General features: G+C 35.5%; 1 protein-coding gene across 2 annotated transcripts in view; it reads left to right on the forward strand.

Moving 5' to 3' along the window:
* Agbl1 (AGBL carboxypeptidase 1) overlaps window positions 1-26,440 on the forward strand; it is a 775,775-nt gene that overhangs the window by 547,871 nt on the left and 201,464 nt on the right. For both annotated transcript variants that reach the window (XM_063250014.1, XM_063250013.1), the window contains exon 22: window positions 10,570-10,733. In XM_063250014.1, coding sequence (XP_063106084.1) covers window positions 10,570-10,733 — 164 coding nt within the window. The remainder of the gene's footprint in view (window positions 1-10,569; window positions 10,734-26,440) is intronic.

Raw genomic sequence — 26,440 nt, forward strand, 5'->3', positions numbered from 1 at the left:
TTTTCCTTTTTATCGGTACCGGGGATCAGACTCATGACTGCCTGCTTGCAAGGCAGGCGCTTATGCCGCTGAGCTAAATCCCCAGCCCCAATGGAAATACTTTTACCTTGTAACTTTGCCTTGCATTGCTAACCTCAGATAACATTTTAGTACATACATATCAGTTTAAAATTTTAAATAAACAGGAAACCAAAATGGATGCACTGTCCTTGTGTGCATTTGAGTTTTAACACCACTATTACATAACAATATTCCTATAGTGTTGCTTATTGAAACATATCATGATTTTAATATTTTGTGATACGACTACATTCAAACTTATGTGATTAATGATGTTCTGGTACACATTTAGGATTTTCTCTTTTGATCATCTTATGATTATTTTCTTTTCTTTTTATCGGTACCAGAGATCGAACTCACCACTGCCTGCTTGAAGGCAGGCCTTATGCCGCTGAGCTAAATCCCCAGCCCCCTTATGATTATTTTCTTAAAACTGATTTCTGAAATGTAAAATATTGAGGCTTTTGCAATGTATTTCCCAGTTGTTCTTTGGAGACACTGTGGTGATATGTACTTCCTCCAGTAAGGGAAGGGACAGTGCTGCTTTCCAGCTTTTTCCAGCAGGGCACAGAATTTGGAGGGTGAGGGTGAGCCTGGGTTGAGAAGTAATTCATGCTATTGTATTGTACTGTTGATTTTCCTGTTATGTCAAAAGACGTTAATTTTTTCTTCATTGCAATTATGTATATTTTGTTTCTATTTTAGTTTCTGATATTTCAGGTTATTCAAACATCTTATCACTTTATTCCTTTGATCATCACTATTTTCCTTTGTGTTTTTTCCTTTGAGATATGCATTGATAGAACTTCTCTTACTTGGAGATGATAAAATGAATAAATCTACATTATTGAATTATTCAAGTTTTTGAACATTAAGCCTTTTAATAAAAAGAGGTAATTTTTATATCTCTGTTAATATTTTTGCCTAAATATTAATCTATTGCTTTAGCTTTATCTTTGTCATAAAACATGTCCTGTTAACACCAAAGTCAGATTTATCACTTGCAATCTTTTACAGTTTTTAAGATCTTTTTTGCCTTTTGTAATCTTCCTTCAATGAGTCCACCATGTTTTGCATCAATATGATGAAACATAATTAAAGATGTATCTCAGAGGTGTTACAAGTTTGGTCCTAGACCACTGAAATAAAACAGTTATTTCAATGATGTGAATCACACAAATGTTTTGGTTTTCTAGTGCATAGAAAATTACACTATGGTTTAGTCTATTAAGTATGCAATAGTGTTATTTCTAATTGAGTGCATACTTTAATTAAAAATGCTTTATTGCTAAAATTGCTAATGATTATCTGAGCTGCTGAACAAATGCTGCCAGTACAGTTACTGAATGCAAATCCTCATGACCCTTAAATTTGTAAAAATGTAGTATTTGTGAAGAACAATAAAGAAAGAACAAAAAAGACATATTCCTACATTTAAGTGTGTAACAGGTTTTTTTTTTTTTCTATCTGTAAGGGGGAAACCCATTTTTACAACATTTTTCCATATTGTCTTCTAAAGTATAGTTAGTTTGCAGCCCTGAAAATTGCCATTAGTGTTTTCCAGTGATGGCATATGCTGTCATGGACTGACCCAAGGAGAACTGGTGTTGTATGGTATTGGGCTTGATCTCCAAGATATAGACTTTCTTCATTTGCCTAAATTTTCTTCATTATTTCTTGGTAAAACCCTTGGATATATCATATAACCACTGGATATTTATTGCTAATTCCATTCTTGATATTTTATAGTCAGAGTTCTCTTGCAAATGGGATTTTTATTATGCTTCATAATATATTTTGCTGGTTTATAGAAAAATTGATTTTTATGTGTTTAATTTGTAAGCTTGCCTGATTCCTTAACTCTTGCATTATGTTTAATAGATACTGTGTTTTAGTTGATTCTATAGCTTTGTTTTAGTGTAATCAGTCTTCAAACAACAATGATGTGATTGCTTCCTTTCTAATATGTATGAGTCAGTTTTTCTCATTGAATGGTCTAAAATTTTCCAAATAATGGTAAATAATAACAGCGAGAGTTGGCTATATATTAGGCCATAGCAGTTGTAGTCAAGTATGAATTTAATTATTGATTTTATGTAAGCACATGGTATTATTAGTGATGACAATGAATACTTTTATAGTGTGTGATGGGAAAAAGTATAATGCACTCTCTCTCTCTCTCTCTATATATATATATATATATATAGAGAGAGAGAGAGAGTATATATATATAGAGAGAGAGTATATATATATACTCTCTAGTATATATATATATATATATATATATATATAGAGAGAGAGAGAGTATATATATATATATATATATATATATATATATATATATATACTCACTGAATTATCTAAGTAGCTCCATAAGCTGCATATAGTTATTTTATTTCCATTATACAGATGAGACATGGAATCAGTGAAAGGGCAAGTGATTTCCTTAAGATCTTATGGTCGAAATGGTAGCACTAGGAACCCCAGCAATCTGAGCTCTAGAGCTGTGTTTAGACTCACCATGCACATTGTCCCTTGAGGTTACACAGTGTTCCTGTGGTCTATATATTGAGACTTAAGTGAGATATGTGTGCATCACTCAGAGGTTACTTTTTATCTGTTTGATTTCTTAGGGTATTATCATCTATAGTGGAATTTCTAATCGCACTGCTTCCATGCCATTCTTAAGCAAAATGTTATCTGGATCATATTGAATAATCCCTTTCATATATTTGTTTTTCTGAACATAAGCAACACATTCTTTAGTATATGTAGCTACATCTGTGTCTGGTAATTTACCATCTCTCTATCCAATGAGGCTGCTGTTTTATTCCTCCACTAAAATATTTTTATATTATAGAAGTATTTTAAAAGAAATTAAAACTTTTCTTATCTATGTGTGGTTTGCCTGTGATGCTTTCTCTTGTTTATTTCACACAGAAATAGCATTTCAGGGGCAAAAATATTTTTCTTTAATATTCTGAACATTTGCTTCATTGCCTTTAGGTTTAATAGTGTGGACAAATATTTGGTTAATTAATTTCATTATTTTGTAGTTATCCTGATACTTTTTTCTGGATTATATGTCATGTATTTGGTAAGCCTGTCTGATCTATAGACTCAGATATTTTCCATAATGAAGGTAAGAGCTCTCTCCTCTTCTTCATCCTTCTGTCCATCCTTTTATTCTTCTTGGCTTCTGTTATGATAATCACGCTGCATATAGAGTTTGAAATGGGGCTACATTTCTTTATCTTAATCTATCCCAGAGTTCTTATTTATATATTTGTCTCATTATTTTAATCTATTTTCCCTGTGATATTGGAAAATGTCTCTAAGTTGTCTTCTATGTAGTGGATTTTATTTTCTACCTTGAACAGTCTGTTAATAGTCTGTTTTCTTTTAATTTAGCAATTGTATTTTTCATCTCAATAGGGCAGTATCTTCTAAACTCTGTTCCCTTTGCATGCGTTTTGTTATACTTTCATGAGTACAATATACTCTTGCTGTTTTTTGAGAATAAAAACAAGAAATTCCCCAGATAGTCTCCCATTTCTGACAGTAAATCTATTTTGTAAAAAGATATTGATTTGGTATCTTCAGAATGTCTTCCTTTTAACAGCAGTATTTTTAACTGCACCTATTTTTCATAGGTTACGGTCTTCCCCATGTGTGTATTTTCAGAGGATGTTCAATATTACTGGTTTTTAGAAAAAGAAATAGCCTTTTCCGTGGATGACTGTAGGTCTTTGGGGGCTGACACTGATCCCTGTTTACTTAGTAACTGAGTTTTGTGATAAAGGTAGAACACTATGCAAGGTTTGAGAATTGTTGAAGACCATCACACAGAGCTAGGACCCCCAGAGATGACAGAAACAGTCACTGGATTAATAAAATCAAATTCTTCTGAATAAAGTAGGCGTACTTAGCCATTTTGACAATAGTTTTGGATACATCAGAAAAAACGCCAAAGTCTTCATGGAAAACAGCCCTCTTTCAAGCAGGGTGGGCGTTGAAATTAAAAAGTAAAATATAGTTTATAAGCCCTCAAGTCAAAATTTTAGTGAGCAGTGCTCACTAATCGACACTGTCCCTAAATACCCGAGGAAGGAAAACACATCGGACTGGAAGGACAGCTTAAAATTCAATTCTAGTAACTTTCTTCCAAGTTAAAACAATGAGTGTAGAAATTTTAAAAATATAAAATAATTGAGCAAGGAAGTCTACATTATTAACACTGTATTTAATAGTGAAACTAATGCGTGATTCCCAGAGAACTGCGTGTGAGGGAATAATCATGTTTGCAATCATTTCAGAAGCAGATTTTTTATTTTACTTTAATTTTTTTTTTTGTAGCAGGAATCAAACTCATGACCTTGCACTTGCCAGGCTGGTGCTGTGTTGCTGAGCTATATCCCCAACCTCAGAAGCGGTTTTGAGTTGGATGAGTTAATGAACAGATTCAATGCAATTGGATAGACAATTACTGCAGAGGAACATTGATAGGAAAAAATATTTCAGTGCATTTATTGTAATGAAAGGAGGAAGCAGAGAACATGAAAATAAAGTTAAGAGATATAAAGGATGCATTGAAAAATAGACTACATAGCTTCAAAAGTAGTTCACCTTTGATTTCCTTGTCAGAAAATGAGCACTCCAAATGATAATGAATTGTACCTTTTTAGAATTGCAGAAAACACCAGTGATAGTATCACTAAATTCCAAAGAAATAAAAATAAATCTAAATTTTCCACAAAAGTCAAAGACAAATGGAAAATCTTACAATGGCTCAAGGAAATTTTACCATCAATTTATTGGTACACATTCAAACACTTGTGTAGGTGGCTGTAATTTCCTAAAAGATATTCTTGTTAATAAGATTTCTCTCTCCCTCAATGTTTTAATTTTATTCACAAACCTTACCAATGGTATTTGTTTGGGGAGATTTGTTTGGAGATTTGGGTATAGCCACCTCTGATTTCATTGATAACTCTTCATCGTAAATCACAGAATTATATGATTTAATCTTGTTTAACTATCTCTAAAGCATTAGCGTTTTCCATATTGTGAAAAATGGTTGTTGTAATTGCCATTTAATGGCTTCATTATATCACATCAGATTTATTCCATTATAATTTCCTTAGTCATTCCTTCTTTATTAATCATTTAGAGTTTTATTTCACTCAAATTTTGATTATTATTTATCACACTGACATAATTTACATTTTTATGTATATAACTTCATTTTTATTTTTCAATCAGTTCATTAGGAATAGATCCCTGAAGTGGCATTACCATGTCAAATGTTACTGAACAATTTCCCAAAAGGTATGAGCCAATTTAAACTTCTACCCGGCATTTCAACATCTGCAGCTTTGGGGCTAAAGAAAGTCAGCACTAACTATTACAAATTTGAATATATATTTACCAATTTGCTGAATGTAAAAGAACATTTTTATTTAAATACTTAAATAATTTCCCACATTTTATTTCATTAATTGTTTTTCTCTTTTTCTCACTATCAGTACTTAGTCTATTTAAACTTATTTTTTTCAGACATGAGATCTTATAAATATGTAGGAAACTTTCTTTTTTTGAGGGAGATCTTCAAGAGAACTTTAAAAAACGTGCCAGTAATTTCCATTTATTACTACCATGCATAGATAAGGACTTACATTTTCTAGCAGCACTGGTACCAGAATGCTGTTGCAGCAGATTCTGCTGACTGACCAGGAAATGTATCTTTAAATTCTTTTATCTTGCTTTCCTATTTTTAAAGAGTCAAACAAGCTGAAGTTCTCAGGTACAAGACTACCATAAAGCTGGAAGTGACTGTTATACATAGTTCTGGCCAGTGTAATGTAAGCAGAAATATGCTGGTACCTATTGCCCTATTTTTTTGTTTTTCTTCTTTTGATGGGTGAAGTGATGATTGGAGCTAAAGTAACCACTTTCCAAATGGTAAGAAAATCAGGAGAATATCAGATGTGATGCCCTGATTTTAATTTGCTGGAATCATGCTATGTCTCCCTAGAAATTATTATGAGTGCAAAATATAATCCCATTTATTGAAGTCACTATAGTCTCATTTTCAGTTCAAGAAAAACCGCAAAAAATAAACAAACACAACTCACCCTAGCTAACTCATTAGTTTTGTGTGAGGTAGAAACTGGATCTTTATTTTATTAGACTTACTTTTAAACTAACCCCAAGCCAGCTTTATTTATAACCTCTGTACCATGAGTCTGAGATAAGTGACCAACAGAGAAGTCAAAGTTCCTAAATGTTACTTGCTCATTTGCTACATCCTATGAAGTGATAGGAATGAATCTACTGGAGCAAAAATAAAATTTAAAAAATTAATTCTCATGGAATTTGACAATAGGGGAATATAAGGTGCTCGTGAACTCTCTTCCCAGAAAAGTCAAGTTCTATTTGATAAATGAAATATACAATCTATCCATGCATCTCCATATTCACCCATAGATAGCCATTATTTATGAATTTATCATACGTAGAATGTGTGTCGTGTAACAGGCTTGTGCTCCAAGCCATAAACACAACATTTGAAAAGAAACAAATTCTCTCAGTCCATGTCTAAGAGCATTTTATTTCCACATCAGGGGTTTTCAGTGGGAAGAGGTTATTTGCATAAACCAAATCAATATTTTTGACTGTGTGTGAGAGTAAAAATAATAGATTAGTAAACAGAAAATAATAATAGTAAAATGGACTATCCTGTCCATAAAGTGATGTATATTCTCTTAAAGGTTTTTTCTGAGTTATTATTATATTATTATTTAGTAATCTTTGCCTGAAATAACTGTGCCAACACTAGCAATACAAAGATATTTTAGCATCATAAAGTGCTACCACTTTAGCTGTTGTGATGCCCCAATGGACCGGTATGAAGGAATGTCAGTGTGAGGCACGCTATGAGAAGGTTTCTCCCAGGACTCGCCCCTTGTTGACCAACATGCAGGGCTCCTTGTGTCCTTTGCTGGTGTTGGGATTTCAGATGTGAATGAGGGGCTGTTTGGGTCTATCAGGTGAGGTCTTCCTCATGCAATTCTTGTTGAATCACTTTTGCCACCAGGAAGAAGGTAGTGACAGAGCAGGAGGGTAGGACCTTCTTTCTATTCCTTCTTCTGAGCCAAGAAGAGAAGCCTTAGTTAAAACAGGGTGGGATGAGCTTACAGCTTCAGCACAGGCTAAGTGATTCCAGGTTTCTCTTGCCCTTTAAGAAATAATCTTCTCTAACTTGTACCCTTTCTCTGCTTCTTTTTTTTTTTCTCCTTAAATAAAATTTAAAAAAAAATAATCTTCTCTGTTTACTTAAGAGAACAATTTGTTCACCATCTAGCTTTCCCCTTGAACTGAGGCTGTTTACAGAGAAACAGGCTTCTTTTTTTTCTGATATAATGGCTCTTTTCCTGGAAACCAGGTGTCAAGGAATGCAGCAAATCAAATTTTCAAACAGCTGACACGAACTTGAGGATTTTCCACTTATTTTTGTGATTTTACCTAGAAATTCTTTTATGAGGCTTATGATTTTGGAATTTGGTTTTTCCTTGGGATACTTACGGCCACTCTCAAAATTCTTACTGTCCTACCTTTGTCCTTTATATCAATATCATTTAAATGTGGCCATCTGTTTTTTAAATTGACACACAATAGATGTACATTTATTTCTTTATTTTGAGATAAAGCCTTACTATCTAGTTCAGGCTTGCCTTGAGCTCGCTATGTAGCCCAGGCTGGCCTTGAACTTGCAGTGATTCTTATGCCTCAACCTCCTAAGTGCTGGAATTAGCTGTGTTTGCCTTCCTGCCCTGCCTAGTTGTACATGTTTATGGGCCACAATGTACTATGTGGTGAACTGACAACTTGTGGGCAACTTGTAACACCCACCTAAGCTGAACCAGCCTGCTTTCTGGGTGTGAATGGTCCCCCTGGGGATTGTTGTCAAGATAAAAAGGAGAACAGAGAGGAAGAAGTAGTGTTGCTGGTTCCCCTGCTGTCCTTGGTTCTCCTGTTGTTCTCCTCCAGGAGAACCAGTAAAGAAATGAGTAAAGAAGCTTGTCAAGCTTCTTTCCTGATAGGAACTTGGCTGTTCTCATTGTCAGAGGAGCCTGGGAATTTGTTGCTGAGAATGTCCGTGGGTCATTTTGAGAGAGCGCTGGTCTTTACCACTTCCCAGCTCCATAGGGGAAGATGGTAATGCAGATCAATCTCCAGAAGCTCGTCACACTGGCTTCCTGGTATGAACTTGGCTGTTATCATCATCAGAGGAGCTTAGGACCTCACTGCGAGAGTGGCTGTGGTACTTTTCGGGAAAACTCTGGTCCCTACTTTGATGATAGGTTCTTGGCTCCGGTGCAGAACCCTCAGCTTACTGGCTTACAGCTCCTTCATCCCACTGGCATAGACTTTCTATGTTCCACTGCAGACCTTTGGGCCTTCTCAGCTCAGATCCATGAAACAGACTTGCATGAATCATTGTCGTAGGCTTTAAGCATCGAGTTGGACTTGTGGGGGACATTCTCATGGGCTGTAGGTTTTCAGCTATACTCATGCAGGACATTGCCATGGAATGCAGGTCCTCAGGTGGATTCTGGGAGGCCTTTAGTGTGTGGAGAGATTTCCTGTATTTTTTGTGTGTGACTCTTTGAGTGGTTATTATAATGTAATTCCATAAATTGTGTCCTGTGTTAAATTGCTTTCCTTGCAAACCCTGGCTACAACATAGTACGTATTTTGATACATATGTACAATAGTCAAAGTAATATAACTCTATCCATTGCATCAAGTATTTATCATTTGTTTGTATTGGGAAAATTCAAAATCCTTTCTTTTAGCCATTTTAAAGATATAATGAATTTGAAACTATATTATTGAAATATACTGTACAATATAGTATGTTATTTTTAAAAATAATAATCTACTATTGATTAGTTTTATTTCCATGAAAAGTAATTTGTAAACATAAAGAATTCAGGACCATACTGAATTCTTTCATGGTAAACATTTTTATTAGGAAGAGAAAATGAGAAATTGAGCTAATTTGCATTAATATTATGGTTACTTTGAAACATTTCTTATGATTAAATGCTTATGTGACTGCAGGAGAGAATTATTATCCCACTTTACAGATGAGGAAATCAAGACTAATAAAGTTCAGTAAATTCATGATCCTGCAAATAGAAAATAGCGAAACCGTGTTTAAAAGCCAATTGTGATCCAATTTCTGCTTTGCCATATATTATTTTATATTTCTAAAAAGCAATATATTATTCAATATTGCTAAATATAACATATATTATGGCTAAATAATATTATTAAATATATCATGTATTATTCTGTATCGCTAAAAAACTAACATTATTCTCAAGACCATGTGTATAATCTCTCTCTTTTTTGTTTTGAGACAGAGTCTTGCTATGTAGATCATATTGGCCTTGAACTCACTGTGTAGCCCAGGCTGGCCTCAAACTTGCAGGATGCTTCCTGTCTCTGCCTCCAGGGTGCTAGAATTACAGGCATGCACCATCATGCCTGGCTGATGGTGTGTAGAATTTTATGGTGAGGTAATCTAGCCAGAATTTACTTACTAGCCTCTAAAATTAAAGATATGGACAACTATATGGAAGAAAACAAGAGACAATATGATAGACAGTGAAGATCTGTCTTGCTTTGAAATCTGTGTCTCTAACATTGTTATCTTATGATCTGTTTTGTTCTGTTTAATTTTACCCTGTTTAAAAATAAAATTTAAAAAATTGGTAGATTCTAGGACTTGGGAACTTTACTTAGTTTTATGTGTCTGAATTTCCTATTCTGTAGAATGGAGAAAATAAAAATCTTTCCCTCATAAAATTTTAATAAGGAATCACTGACTTAGTGCATGGGAAATGGCTTAGGGCAGTGCTGGGCCCATAAGAAGTGTTCAATGAAATTGTGTTAATTGACTTTATTAGCTGTTATTCATGGATCATACCAGAGAGATGTCTTGGTTTTGTTTCATTCATTATCTCAGTGTAGATGAAAAAGTAGTTTTAAATAAATGCTTTATTTTGCTTTTATTTTTCTTCTTCAGCACTTGTACTTGAATTATGTTCCCTATTGTTGTCCACTGACTGATAAATTTAGGCAACATACAGAGTGCATCTTAGAAAGATGGTTTATAGTCTTTGTTTCAGCAGCAAAATGTTTCTTAGCAATGTCAGTAGATACAGCCCTGCTTTCACTGCACTCGACGGTATGGAGACTGATTCCTGGCCCCACACCCACTCCTAACTCTTATTATCCTGGAGGACTTTGGATGACTACACGACACAGGCTGAAAGTCACCAGTCAACAAATGCTCAACAATACACGTTGGGCAGTGAGAGACAAGTCCTGTTAATTCTCAACTTCCATGATGGGCATGTGTCTCGCTTCTCCTTTGGATCTCTGTCTCCTTTCAGTCCATTCCACAGCCCACTGATGACCGCTTTGTTTGACTGGCAGGGTCTGCAGTTCGGAACCAGCGAACTGGAGGAGATGGGAGCTATGTTCTGCTTGGGCCTCCTCATTTTGGAACTCAAATCTGGAAACTGCAGCCATCGGCTCCTGGCTCGAGCTGCGGCTCTGCTGAATGCTGAGGAAGATGCTCTGAACCACCACCTCCAACGGTAAGGCGCTCACGAGGGTGTGAGCAACTTTTGAACCTTTGTATTACTATTGTAGCATTTCTTGACAATGCAGCATGGGTGGTTTAAGGAGATCTTTGCCAGACAGCAAATATGGAAGAGCTGTGGAATGTAGGTAGGTTCAGGTAAGCTCCTTGGTAAAGTAGATCAGCACACCCTCCACTTTCTGCTGAAGACAAGTGATACTGCCTGCTTGTACACATATATGTGAAAATAGCTAGCCGTGTATTTTTAAATAATGTGTTATTTATAGATAGTATTACAAAGAACATGCACCTTGTGGGCACACAGACATACATTTATACATATATGTATATATTTGCAAGTTATGTGTTTATATATGTACAGAGAGGATTTTGAGCTACTATTCAGTTAAAAATGGCAATGTTACTGCAAATATGTAGGCATTTGAGGATAAGAAATGTTTTGATCATCATCCCTTTCTCAAACAGAAATGTACAGCTCCTGCTCAAAAACTGAGGAGAACCACCTGGGGAGGATTCATCTTTAGCTCGGGAAGCTGACTGCATGGCAGGGAAAGGCTGAGGCTCACTGATGAGCCGAGCCAACGAGAGCCATTCTCCAGATGAACCCTCTGGCGATTCCTTTACCGCCTATAAGTATTTTAGGTTTGCCCAAAATAAATTCAAAAGGAAGGGGTAAAAAGGGAGGAAATAAAGGCCCTGTGTGGGGAGAGCAGATCAGGAAGAACTGCAAGAATCACCAGCATGGAGGAGGATTAAGTGCCTCTGGTAACTAAGGAGGCAGCTTATCATGCACTGCACATTCAAAAGTAGACAGAGTGCACCTTCGACACCAAGGCCACTTTATTTCTGGTTCATTTTCATTAATTTTTCTCCTGCCACTGTTAAGCTGCTATTCATTTGACTTCCCAGCAAATGGGCAGTCAGGCTAGGAGGGTCTAACAGTTATGCTAATACTGCTTTGGATGGGGCTGGTTTGTCTCAGGATTAATTACTCAAGTGTAGTAATCAATTTGCTCCTCACAGTGGGCTAGAGATCATGGACTATGGAGACATGTAAATCCGGACCTCCTTCCTCTCTAGAGACCTAGAGACGCTGTTGCTGATTTCTTTGTTGATGTCTGCTCCGCCCCCCCCCCAATGCTGAAGATTGAACCCAGGGATACTCGCCTCAGCTACCTCTCCAGCCCTTCACAATTTTCTTTTTATTTTGAGACAGGTTTTCACTAAGTCAATAAGTTGCCCAGGCTGAGCATGGATTTGTGATTCTCCTGCCTCAGTTTCCTGAGTAGCCGAGATTTTATTTCTTTTTATTTTAGTGGCTGAGATTTTAATGTGCGCTGTGACGTTTAGGTGATTTCTTTAACTTTGATAACACAACCTCTTCCATCTGCTCCTGCTCCTTTCAACGCCCCTCACTGTCTGAGGCTTGGTGTGCTTGGCATTGTCGTGGTGTTTTCAGACTCTCTCTGACAGTGAGTGGTTCCACCTGCCAGGATTTATATTTCAGTATGTCTTCTCATCTGTGCCTTTTCTAAGCTACCTTGGGTGCTGGCAAGTCTGAATTCTCACTCTTTGCTTTTTTCTACTCTCTCCTCCACTGTTCATTGAGGGAAGATTGAACAGAACTGGCGTCTCTTGCTTTCCTTAAATTGATTGTGGCCGTCTGTTTGATCCTATGCAGTGAGGATTAGTTGCCTGTAAACTGGAACAAGAAGGAATCTATCAAAGAAATGCCTTTTCTAATTCAAGTCTAAAGAATTAAGTGTCAGGCTTCAAATACAGTGGCTGCTTTGCAGGTTATCATAAGAAGATAGTTTTATCTGTACCTACCCAGGCTTCCCACTCAACTGTAAATTTTTTAGGTACAACCAGATTAAGAAAGCTGAGACTGGAGATCCTATCACAACCTCTAACACTTCTTAGGCTGATTCAACCACTTAAGGGCAGTATGTCTGTAAATAGAATGTCACTGATGTGTTTGTTTTGAATAGATGTAAATGATATTTAGAATGTATGGAATTTGGTGTAGAAATTATTTTACGTGCATTTGTATCAATATATTTTCTTAATCATTAGGAAGCAATTGACCAAAACAAGTTTTGCTTCCTGATTAGAAGACCTGAAGACTACATGGCTGAGAAGAAAGATCACCCTAAAAATTGCTGAATTAGAAAATACTCCAAAAAAGAATCTGGGCATGGTCACGTAATCCTGTAATCCCAGTACTCATTAGGCTGAGGCAGGAGGATTGCTGCAAGTTTGAGGCCAACCTGAGCTGTATAGTGAGACCCTGCATCAAAAGTGAAAGAAAGAAAGAAAGAAAGAAAGAAAGAAAGAAAGAAAATATCCTACCCAATAAACTTATACTCATTAAAGGAGAACAGAGAGGAAATTAATAAAAATAAAAATATGCTAATTTCAAATCAACAGCAAGCTGTTTAGATTTATTTTCCAATGAGTAGGATTAAATCCAGAAGTACAATAATCAGCAGATCAGATCTTAGGAATTTAATGAGCATCAGTATTCTTAGTAAAATAGTGTAATAAATGTTAGTGAACATAATTCCCCACGTTTGAAAGAGGTCTTTGCTTTCCTCCCTTTTCTCCTGACTCTCTCTTCATTATAACAGGGTATGTATTCTCCTTCAGAAAGAGTCTTCTATGTTGCACTGAAGGAATTACTAGTGAAAAGGTGTGTGTGTTTGGTGGGTGGGGGTTAGGGATTCCTTTCTAAAGGCCTGCCTTACAGAAATGCAGAGGTGTGGTACATATTTGAGTTTCCCAGGCTCCCCAGACAGCATCAACCCCAGGAGTGACCTTCTGGGAAGACAGAGTGTACACTGGGGACATCATGTTTTCTGACAATAGGTTTCACGCTTCATTTGCCATAAAAACAATTAGAGCATAGTCACCATCCACAGAGGAACTTACCGTCTTTTGTGAGCACAACTGGTGGATGTTTACCCAGTGAAATGCTCTCTGCTCTGGGTTTATGTGTGTGGACTTCTTACCAGCTGCTCATTTAAGAAGTGTTTGCAGACTCTGCCTCTTGTGATCTCCTTTCCTTTCCTCTTTTCTCCTTCCTCTCAGTGGTATCCCTGGAATAATTGTGTGTGCACTGCAGGAATGCTAAGCTGCTGCTTCTGGGAGCTCCTTTTATCCAGTATGGCAGGTCTTTTGCAAAGTCAGTTAGCAGTTTTGCAGAGTCAGCCCCCGCTCATCTTGACTTGTGTGTCCCTCCATTGCCTCCTGGGCTTCTCAGCCAAGCAGCTCTCTCTGCATTTGTCCCACTGTTAATAGTAGGGCCAAGTTAGGATCTCAGCACTATGCTGCAGTAAAAGCTTGGCCTCTCCTGTGTTTTCTCTACTAACAAGGAGCTTTAGCCTGTGATCCTCCCAACACCTGCTTAAGATAGTGTGTTTGCTTGTTTCTTTGGTTTGATGGGACAACACTAAAAATACAAAAATAAATTGGCATAAACCTTACAGAAAATAGTGCAATTTTTAAATTGAAAATATGATTGATTTTAACTTTAGAAAAACACAGTTTTATTTGTTCAAATGAATAAATAGCTTTTGGAAAACACACACAAAAATGTACCTGTATTCTAAGCATCTAGGTAACTACTGTCAAGATTTATGAAGCTTTTATTTACATAATTTAATTTGTTGCATACTATTTACTATTCAGTGACTTTATTTTATTTTAATTGTTTTGGTATTGGGAGTTGAACTCAGGTTCTCACACTTACCAGGCAGGTGCTGTGCTTCTGAGCTACATCCTGCCCTGATTTTGTATTTTAGAGTAATGCATCCCTTATCATTGCTTAGTATTTGTCACATAGTGTGATGCCACTATATCAATAGTATATACACAGGTGTGTTCCTCGGTATATTTTTACTTTTATATTCTAATCCATTTTCTGCCTTTTAGGCATGTATAATTTTTAATATTATATCTTTTTTTACCTAAATACATGATATTGTAAGTATTATCTCACTACTATTTGTTTAAAAATATGCTTTCCTATATTTTTTCCTTTATTTTCACTGATGACTTCTATAATGAGTTGTAAAGTGCCAATCAAGACCCACTGCACTTTTTAATATGCTAGCTATATTAAAACGATATATTCTTTGGCCTACTGACCATTTACTCATACTACTTGTCAAAACTTATTTTTATTAACTTATTCAAATCTTTGATATTTATCGATAAGAGATTGTAGGAATTCTTTTTGCACCTGTTCTTGATAGCCTATCAAAAACTTTTTAGCTTTATGTAGTGAATGTCTTTTTGAAAAATGTCCTTTTGATCATATACTTTATTATTTTTTCCTACTTTTTATTAAAAAATTAAGAGAAAGAAGGAGATTAAGATAAAGAGGACATAATAACATAATAACACAGGTCAGAACAGAACAATTTAATCAACATAGTGTTTCACCACAAGATAACCCAACATAACAGTAGCTACCATAGTGTCTCTTTCCTTGAAATATTTGAGTAGAACTTTGTGTATTATAGCATCAAACACAACATGACAGTGTAAAACCATTCAAGAGAATGAAAGTATTACAGGGTATTTAAAAACAACTAATTGAATATGAACAATGGTTTCTATATTATCTCCTTGTCTATAAAAAACTTTGTTTATACTATCACATATAATAAAATCCAGTAAGATACAACATGATAAACCGATGGAGACAGAAGAAAAAAGCTTCAAGGGGCTTCAAAATAAGATGACATTATATCAGCACTAGCTATTATATTTTCTTGTTTTCTCCAAAATAACTATTCATACCATCACAGACAATAAAATCAAACAACCCAGAATAGAACCATTCCAATTAATGAAAACATTATGAGGCTTCAAAGCAATATAATGGGGAATCATATTTGCTGCATAATTTTATGTATTCTTACCATTTCTTATAGTAGGGAAACTATTTGGTATTTATACATGTGAGTTTGATTTATTTTGCTTATGAGTATGGTCTCAAGCCATACCCATTTATTTATAAATATCTCAGTGTGATCATTTTTTTTACAGCTGAATAGTACTCCATTATATAAAAATACCACAACTTTTTAATCCATTCCTCAGTTGATGGACACTTAGGTTGTTTCCAAGATCCGGTATTACAAACTGTGCTGCTATAAACATGGGTGCACATATTTCACTATGGTATGATGTTTTCAGTTTTTCTGGGAATATGCCCAGAAATGTAATAGCTGGAACAAATGGGACTTCCAATCCCAGTTTTGAGAAATCTTCAGACTGACCTCCACAATGGTTATACCAGTCTACATCCCTACCAACAGTACAGGAGAGTTCCTTTTTCCCCACAGCCTCTCCAGCATTTGTTGTTGTTGGTTTTCTTAATCATGGCCATTCTTTCTGGAGTGAGATGGAATCTCAATGTGGTTTTAATCTACATTTCTCTAATGAGTAATGATGAACATTTTTTCATGTATTTATTTGCCATTTGTATTTCTTCATCTGAGAGGTGTGCATTCATCTCAGATGCCCATTTTTGGATTGGATCATTGAATTTTGGGGGTCTGATTTTTAAAAATTCTTTATATGTTTTAGACAGAAGTCCTTTGTTTGAGGGACAGTTCACTAAGATATTTTTCTGAGTTTGTGGGTTTTCTTTTCACTATGCTGGAGATTTCTTTTGACGTGCAGAAACTTTTTAATCACAGGTGATCCTAGTTATTGATTCTGGGAAGTATTTCCCATGCGGTTTGAGTCCTGTTCATGAATTTTCTACCTACCCCTATGTCTTCAAGGTTTTTACCCAATTTATCTTCTAATAGATTTAGTGTTTCTGTTTTAATATTAAGACCTTTGATCCATTTAGATTTTAATTTAGTATATGGTGATAGGCATGGGTCTAGTTTTAGTTTTTGGCATATGGAGAGCCTGGTTTTCCAACACCATTTATTAAAGATGCTGTCGTTCTTCCAGTGAACATGTTTGGCCCCTTTTTCAAAAATAAGGTGGTTGAGTGTGTTTGTGGTTGTGGTTGTATCTTCTAGTCTATTCCATTGATCTTCAGCTCTGTTCTTATTCCAGTACCATGTTGATTTTACTATAGTTGCTTTGTAATATAACTTCAAGTCAGGGATTGTGATGCCTCCTGTCCTGCCTTTGCTGCTTAGAACAGTCTTTGCTATTCTAAGTCGCTTCTTATTGTTTAATTTCTTCTTTAATTTCCATTGTGACCCACTGGTTACTCCAGAATGTGTTATTCAGTTTCCATGTGTTTGTGGGATTTTTGCAGTATCTTTTATCATTAATTTCTAATTTCAAAGAGCTATGATCCTATAACATGCAAGGGATAGTTTCAACTCTTTTGCATTTATTTAAGTATGTTCTGTGAGCTAATATGTGGTCTATTTTAGAGAATTATCCATGTACCACTGAGAAGAATGTGTATTCTGATGTTGAATAGAACACTCTATATATGTCTATCAAGTCTATTTGTTCACATGTGTGATTCCATTCTGTTATTTTTTTGCTGATTTTCTGTCGGGTTGATCTGTTCCTTGGTGTCAATGGTGTGTTAAGGTCTCCTGTTATAATTGTGTTACTGCTAATTCGGTTTTTAATTTCTGTTAATACTTGTTTTGTATAACTGGGTGCTCTGGAACTTGATGCATATATATTTAAGACTGTTATTTCTTCTTGAAGTTTTCCCCTAACCAGTATTTAATGACCTTCCTTATCTCTTCTGATCATTATTGGTTTCAAGTTCACGTTGTCTGCAAATAGAATAGCTACCCCTGCTTTTTTTTTTTTTTTTTTTTTGGTTCCTATTGCATGAAGTATTGTTTTCCATCCTTTGACTTTAAGTTTATCAGTATCCTTTTGGGTTAGATGCATTTCTTGTAGACAGCATATGGTTGGGTGTTGTTTCTTGATCCATTCTGCCAGTCTGTTTCTTTTAATCAGTGCATTGAGACCTTTTCATTAATGGTTATAACTGTTATATGTTGGTTTATCATTGACATGTTATCTTTCTGCTGTTGAATCTTTATCCTTCTGTTCTGTTTAATTGTCTGCTTTGCTTCGTGTTTTTTTTTTTTGTTTTTTTTTTTTTTTTTTTTTACTAAGTGCATCTAAAATGTCTTTCAGTGTTCTTTGCAGGGTTGTCTTGGTGATCACAAAGTTCTTCAGCTGTTCTTTGTCATGGAAGTCTCTTATTTCTCCATTGATTTTGAAGGGCAGTTTTTCAGGGTACATCAGTCTAGGTTGGAAATCATTTTCCTTTAGGATATGAAATACTTCACTCCATGCTCTTCTTAACGTTATTGTTTGTGCTGAGAAGTGTGCTGTGATTCTGATAGGTTTTCCTTTATAGGTGATCTGTCTTTTCTCTCTGATAGCTTTTAATATTGTATTGTTATGTTGGATTTCTGGGATGGTGATTGTCATATTCTGGGTGTAGTTTTATGTTGGTTATTACTATTTGGAGTTCTATATGCTTCACTGATCCTGATGTCGTTTTCCGTTCTCATGTTTGGGAAATTTTTGGCTATTACTTCTCTAAATATCTTCTTGACATTTTTTATGTTGTCCACTTCTTTTTCATTTATCCTTATCAATCGTATGTTGTTTTTCTTTGCATCATCTTGCAACTGTTGAATTATTTCCTTATTCCTTGTTATTTTTAAAAGATCTTTCCTTTCTTGTTCACTGGCTGCAATCCTGTCCTTGAGGACTAAAATTCTATCTTCGCTTTCATTGAGGCAGATTTTACAGCTTTCAATGGAATTTTTGATGTCCTGTATATCTCTTTGCATCTGCTTTATGTATTCTGTTTGTTTCTTACATTGTTCATCCAGGGATTCTACCTTTTTGTTTTGTCCTCCAAGTTTATAACTGTGTCTTCTTTAGGTATGTTCAACATCTCTTTTATTACTTTTATCATTTCTTCTTTTACTTGGGAGATTATTTCTAGTTTGAATTCCTTTAAAGCTTCCTGGAGTTGCTTCTTTATTTTAGTTGCTATTATTTCAGATATTTCAGGTGTATGGCATATATTTTCTTCTATATACATAGCTTCTAAGGTTTCTTGGGATGGGCTGCAGGTTTGAGATTGCATTTTGGTCTTTCACTTTTTCATTTTCCTGTATTTTTATGCTTCAAGTGTTGTTCCAAGGCTTCCCCTGGATGTGTTGGAAATCGTCTCTCATGCCCTAGGCTCCTGGGACTGAATGGAAGTTGCTGAGCCCGGTCCACTTAGCCCCTCAGACCCTCCTGTGCTACCTTCAGTGTTTCAGGTAGTTGGGCAGGCACCTAACCACTGTGGATGACGGGTTGAAGCTCTCCCCAGGGAAAGACCAGTGACCTGGAGCTCACTTCACCTACTCTCAAATCCTGTAATTGAAGAAGGTCACTGGGTGTAATATAGTTTGTCCACAAAACCTCCCAAGGCTAGTCTAGTGTGCCTGGGCTCTGGATGGGTCCTTGAGCTCCAGAAGAGAAGGTCTTAAAGTCTCCAGGGGGCTCAGGGTTGCACAAATTTACCTCAGCTGCCACTGAATTTCCTGGTTTGGGAGAAGGTCACTGGGTGTGTCCTGGGCAGGTCTGAAACCTTCCAAGCACAGCCTAGTGTGGCTGGACTCTGGGAGGGTCCTTGAACTCAGAAGAGATGTTTTTAAAGTCACCCCATCATATACTTTAAATTATTTTCTTAGTTTTATAGGAAATTTCTGAGTTTATGTTACATTTATTAGTAACTTCACTGAATTCTTTGTTTCCAGACATTGTTTCTATGAATTTTTCCTATATAATTTTTTCCTTTAAATACAATTAAAATTTTTGAAAAGTAACTTTTGTTACTTTTTTCTTACCATATTTATGGGTTTGCCTAGGATTTTGAGAACAATATTTAAGGACACTTATTCTGTGACAGGTCTTTCCAAGAAACTAGCTTCAAAATAAAATGACTGTGAGTGCTTGCCAATCAAATGAAATGGCTGCTGGTTTGATATTCATATTCAATATCTCCTTTGCTCATTATTTTTTGTCTTAGGATTGAATGTTTTTTATTGCAAAAATGGACATCTAGAAAAATGATTATTTCTTTCTTTTCAGAAGACTTAAATTTTGGTTGTAGATTTCCTGATACTCAGCTGTATATGAATTTTGAAAGAAAAATAATTTGGCTATGATGTAAAAGACTACTTCAACATAGAGGTTAAAGTAACTTACTGTGGGCTGAGGAGTTTTATGTCTGTAATTGCAAGTGAGAGAGGTCTGCACTTGATCTGTAGCATTTTGTGATCTGGATGGAAAACTCTAAATTCTCAAAATCATATATGTCCCACTTATTTGAAGCAAAAATATGATTTCTCACTTTTTTTTGTCTCTCTGAATTATACATGACATTTGGATTATCTGATAATCATATTCAGATCTATTAAAATTCAGTTTAATGGTTAATTATTTATTTTTCTCATTCTAGCCATTCTACACAATCAGGTCCTTATTCTTATTTAACAGCATTTCTTCATCTCAAATTTCATTTGAGAACAACTTAACAAAAGATTTTCTCTGTTTTGGAGAAAGAAAATCCATGGCATTTTAAAAACATATAATTTATATGTATAATTAATATGTATATAAATGTCATTCTTTTCCCTTTCCTTAGGAACTTACCTTTCCTACTTAGATTTCTTGGGTGACTTTAAAACACTATATCCATGATTATATTTAGTCTGTATTTAATCTTGCAGATTAGTTTTTTTGTGTGTATGTTTTTCCTAGTTTTTTTCTGCCTTAATGGTTTTAGGAGTTTCTTTTTGTTCATTAATACAAATTTCTTTTCTACAATATGAAAAATATGCATTTTGTGTCTGCCCCCATTCCCACCTGTTCAGGTCTTTTAATTGATTTTGAATTTGAGTTCCTTAACCCTTTGGGCAGATCTTACTTAGAAGGTAACAGTGATTCCACCTCAAGTTCATTTTTCTTCCTTGGAAGAACTTGTAATCTGCTTTCTAACACCTGTGTCTGCTTTTCTCCTTTCCTCATTTTTGCCTTTTCCTCAGATTAATCAAATTCTGGAAGTTTATCTAAAGCTCGGTCACAAATCCAACTGTGCATTATGGATTCTTCTTCTTGCTGATAAGGAATTTCAATTTCACCGCTTCTACATGTAGCTCTTGTTGGACCTGTTTCTTTAACTTCTGATCAGCTTCATTTGTTCATGTTTGAATGTACTGCTAGTTCTCTTTCATTTGGATATTATCTTTTCAATTACTGCATTGTTCATATTTCCCCACTAACTTAACATGAGCTATTTTGTTTTGTCCTGTGTCTCAGTGGCTGGTTATCTTCCAAGGTGCACTATATCCCTGCTGTTGAGCGAGGCTCATTTATTTGTCCAATTTAGAATCTTTTCCAGTTCTTGATCATTATGATTATTTTCCATTTATTCTCTTCCAACTTCATTTTCATCACATTTTGTCTATTCATTTTTGAATCATGGAGCCTATCAAGCCTTGTAGTTGCTCAATAATCAAGATTCTAGATGATCTTAAAAACCCTTCTTGTTTGGCTGAGTATAGAGAGTTTCTCTTGTTTTAATAGGGAGTGATCTGACTGAGGTGGTTTTTTCCTTCAAGGATTCATGCATTTTGACTTTTGCGTTAGAGAAAAAAAAATTGGGGAGATGGTTCAAGACAAGAATTCATGTCTTGACAAGAATTAAAGACAAAGGGCATGGAAAACTAAAAGAGGATGGAAAATGATGGAACAGTGCCAAAATGAGAAAAGTGAGATTGAGAAAATGGTTCCCTAAAATGAGGTAAAGCAATGGATGGATGCTGTTTTAGTTACTTTTTACTCATCGCTGAGACACAATACCTGATGCCCAAAGTTAGGGAAGGAAAGGTTTATTTCTTACAGTTCTTGGAGGTTTCCATCCATGCTCAGTTGGCTCCAAGGCAGGGTGGCATGGTGGAACAGCCATTCATGGTTGCTGCAAGGAGAATCTGGCAAGAGAGATAGACACTTTCTTCCAACCATTACATCATATCCTGGCTCCACCCCAGGCAGGTGTAGCATTCACACCACCAGTCCAAGTGTTAGACAATGAACCAACTACAAACGCATAATTGCAAGAGGCTTTGGGGCTACCGACATAAACCATGACAGAAGCTTCCTGTATTCAATAGATTTCAAATTAATACTATTTGCACCAATTGCAAGTTAATTGAAATAATGTGGTAATTCTGGTGATAGTTCTCTCTAACGTCTTCTGTCAAACTAATTCTATACAGATTTTTTTCAGTGACCTATAATATGTAATACCTAAAAATATTCTTAATTTCATTTTGTAGTTGCAGGGAAAATCTGCTATAAATCAAAACATTGGAATGAAAAGGGAAATGGTTTGTGATTGTATTGGATGATGCCTTAACATGTTAAGTATCTCCCACTCTCTGCACAAAAAAATGAACCAATCACCCATGAATAAGTGCTAATTTTAGATTGTAGAAAGGGCAACAACTTCCTGTCCCATTAACTGTGAGTGAAAGGCAACAATCGAATGTTTTAAATAAAATTTTATGCAGATTCTTTAATAACAAACAAAATAATGAAAACCTAATGTTAGTGTGTCTGAGATGAAAGATGTTTAATAACATCACACAGCTATCTGTAAATTGGTTTACTTTCCTCTGGAGAGTAGTTCAGCAATTTGCAAGGGGTCTGTAAAATCTTTCATTTGATATTGAGTTTCCAGCTTGGAAAATATCTCTCAAGAAAATAAACATAGCTGAAAATAATTTTTAATATGTAGATATTTAGATAAATAATGCATATATCCCAGATAATTTCGAATAATGCAAATTCTTAGTATACTGAAAACAAAAATAAGACCTGTTGCTGATTAATTTTCCAGAACATATAAGACAATAAAAATAAAGAATATGTCCATATATAGGTCAAACAATAAGGATGTGAAGCATTCTATAGAGCCTTTGCATGAATAGATGCTCTGAAAAGCAGTGTATAGTGTTATCTTACTTAATCATATAAATGATCCAATGTAGTAGCTGCAATTATTACCATTCTCTTTTATAAACAAGGACATTTTTATGGGTGTCAAGACATTTATCAAGTGTCATTAATCTAGTGAGAGACTGCTGGATTTTGAGTATACTACTCCCTAACTCAAGGTATCATTATTGTATTCTGTTTTTCAAGTGATAAATAAAACAAAAGCAGGATAATTACTGGCAGGCAGCTGCTGATTATGAATTTAGCAAGATGCAGAAACACTGACATAAATGAGGCAGATACTAAATGTATATTTAAATTAATTTAATCTTATTCATTTTTTTACTCCAAATAGTTCATAAAAGTATAAGTTGGATGCTTCTAAATTTCATATTCCTGCATGCAAGTTTTAAAACTGGGATGACTTGGAATCTTTTGGGGTCACAAGTGTCTCTTTATTGTTTTAATACAAATTAGAGAAGATCAATGACAACCGCTGTTGGTTGTCGTTGACTTATGGAAGTAACAATTGAAAGGAGAAAAAGATTATAGACAGAGAAGAGTGAAAAAGTACTTTCTTCTTGTTGCATTTGCTATTTGCAAAATGTTTGTACCTCATAACAATCATGAGAGTTTGTCTAAATGAATTCCTATTTCACAAGTGAGTCCATGGGAGCCCTGGGAGTCTAAGTGATTCTCTAGGTGTACTTAAGTGATTTACTCATTGCCAGCCTAGGCTGAGGATCTCATTTGCCTCTGCCTCGGGCTCAGCCAAATGAAAGCTGGTCTCCTGCCTATGAAAGTAGAAATACCTGAAAATAGAACAGGCTACCAGCCTCTGGAAAAGCATTTAATCAAGAAACTCGCTCTTCCCACTCTGTGTCAACTACAGCTTCTGCAGCTTTTGTCTCTTATTATTGTTAATTCTAAAACTGGAAGACAAATCAAATCTTTGAAGCTTTCCCAAACAGGAGAGGGTGTTTTTAGTTGAGATCCCAAATGACCTGACATGCCTGGTCAAGTTAATTCAATGAGGTTTCATCAGTTTTTAAAACATTGATCCTTTCCTCTTTATACTCATATATTTATATTTTCTCTTTGCTAAGTACTCCATGACCCCTTTAACCCTTCCAAAGAACTAGCCCCTTTATCACTAGGATTTAAAGTCATTTAATCTATGAGAGTAAATCGACATGAGATAAAGGAAAACTAAACGTGGATACAGTATCACAGGTGGGGGAAGGAAGGAAGGAAGGCAAGGGAGGGGAAGGGAGGAAGGGAGGAAGGGAGGAGTGAGGAAGGGAGGGAAGGAGAGACAGAATCCATTGCTCAGAAGAAAGGCCGTGGTACTAAAACTAGATCCTTATGGTAATAAAAAGAATCACAGAAAACTTACACTTTTCATTTACATGACCCCAGTGCTGGATGTCTCTGAGGCAGAAGGAAGAGATGACTCTTAAGTTTCTGGGGACACTTCTGTTTTTGTTTTTGTTTTTTGTCTGATTCCTTTATCCTAGCCAGTTGCCAAGTTCTCCTTTCAGAAGGAAAGCAAATAGATAGGGAATATTCTGTCATGGCTTTTACTGTGCCCTAAATTTTGCACAAACACCTTCCTTTAGTACCCAGATAATGTTGAACATGGTTGTGGGCCTAAGATTCCTGTTTAGCTTATTTCTACTAACAACAGGCTCTGTGACTCTGGGGAAGAGGCTTATCTTGTCTATCCTCAGATTTCTTAGCTTTGAAATCAATATCTCTTAATTCCTCTTGGCTCTAATATCCTACATTTAATTTTAAAGCTATAGGCACTGATGTTCACATTCCAGCATGGGCAGTAAATTTGCAATCCTGAATTCAACATATGAACTCAGGCAATTGAATTACATCACATGGCACAAGACTTCTATTTGGTGGAATAAAAATTAGATTTTGTCTTGATCTTTGTAAGAATGTAATGAAGACACAGAAGCTTAGCAGTATGTAGTTTACAGAAAGGCTTTATAAACAAATGAGGGAAAGAGAGGAAAATAAAGAGATATGTTTAGAACTAGATGACCTAGACTTTCGGGAAACAGTATGTTGGGGGAAGGATGCCAAACCAACATCATACATAAAAAGGAGAATGCAGTGAGACAGCATTATCGTAGGATTATTATGAAGGGGCTTAAACGTTCCCAACTGGAATCTCAGTATGTACTATGCTCTGTTCCTGGAAATGAATACTTCCAGAAGAAAGGAGGTGTGTTTTACTTCTGCCTGATCATTTAGTATTTTTTAGATCTGTCCAACTCAGACCTCAAATATTTCCTAGTGAGAAAAAAAACTCTTGAGCCATATGCTAGCTCATCATAGACTTACTGATTCTATTTGTGGTAAGAGATTAGCTTATTAGAAAGGAGATAACTTAGCATACGCCAATATTGTTTCAGTGCAATGGGAATGGAAACCGAACTAGAGCCAATATGTTTTTGATGACTTGGCATTAATCATTTTGTTACGTGGCTTTGAATCAGGGAAGCTGCCTACTGCCCTGAGCTTTACTAGTGAGTTACAAAAGAAACACAACAAAGAGAGAGAAAAATAATAAAAAAAATACGTGTTCCTTAAAGTGAGATAAAAAGTTGATGTGTTGCTTCAAGCAAGGCTGATGTAGTAACTCTTCTCCTTCTTTTTCTTTTTCTTCTTCTTATATTTTTATTGCATGGATGAAATAAAGGAAATCTAGGTTGTTAAATGATATGGGTCAAGCTGCTCTTGTGTGACTGGTCAGTAATTCAAATACAGGTCAGTGAATGCATATTGCTTCTCTTTTTCTCTGAAACATTTCAAGTTTTCCTAAAATTATATTTATAAGACATTTTCTAATATGAACTACAAAATTTAGGTTAACAAGCTATATAAAGTCAGTGTTCTTCAGCAAAGAACTGGATCCTCTGAGTTTAGTACCAAGACCAAGTTCATTATAGCATGTCTCATGGTAGGGAATCATATGTGCAAATAAGTCAAAACTTTCTAAATATTTCACCCCCTAAACAGTCTAGATCCTGAATCAAAATTAGCTGCCTTTGTGGTTGCTCTTTTTCACATCCTTAATGACTTAGAGTAGCCTAAAGAAAGCTGGAAATTTCTTTGATTTCATTTCCCACTGTAATCAAAGGATGTGCAATTATCCCTGAGGCCAACTAATATTAGCTATGGAATATTGTTAGGAAAGAGTGATCTTTTGAGAAGGGAGAGTTGAACTGACCCTATGCATGATGTGTGCAGGACCTAGAGCTGATTTGATTTCCAATACTAGCCTTAGATTAACCACCCAATCACTATTGGAGTGAAGAAATAGACATCTGGGAATTGGATATACTCATTGGATAAGCAAGAATTAGTTCATTGTACCAATAAAAATTTTTCACTTAGCATATACTGAACACTATCTTAAATTTGTATCCATATGACAATTTTAGCACTCCCAACATTGTTCTAGGATATAAATATCATTGCATCTATTTTACAGAAATAAAACTGAGGTAGTGAGAGTTTACACACCTAATCTAAGGTCTCGTAATACCAAGTAATGAAGTTGGGCTTTGAAACATTAGCAGTCAGTATCTAGGACCAGAGTGCTTAGTCACTAAGATAATTTCAGCAGTGAGTGTGGTTCTGTAAAATTACTTAATCTTGAAC

Source organism: Cavia porcellus, unplaced genomic scaffold, assembly GCF_034190915.1.
Source record: "Cavia porcellus strain 051 isolate PalLab524CR breed Dunkin Hartley unplaced genomic scaffold, mCavPor4.1 scaffold_6, whole genome shotgun sequence".
Taxonomy (NCBI): Eukaryota; Metazoa; Chordata; class Mammalia; order Rodentia; family Caviidae; genus Cavia; species Cavia porcellus.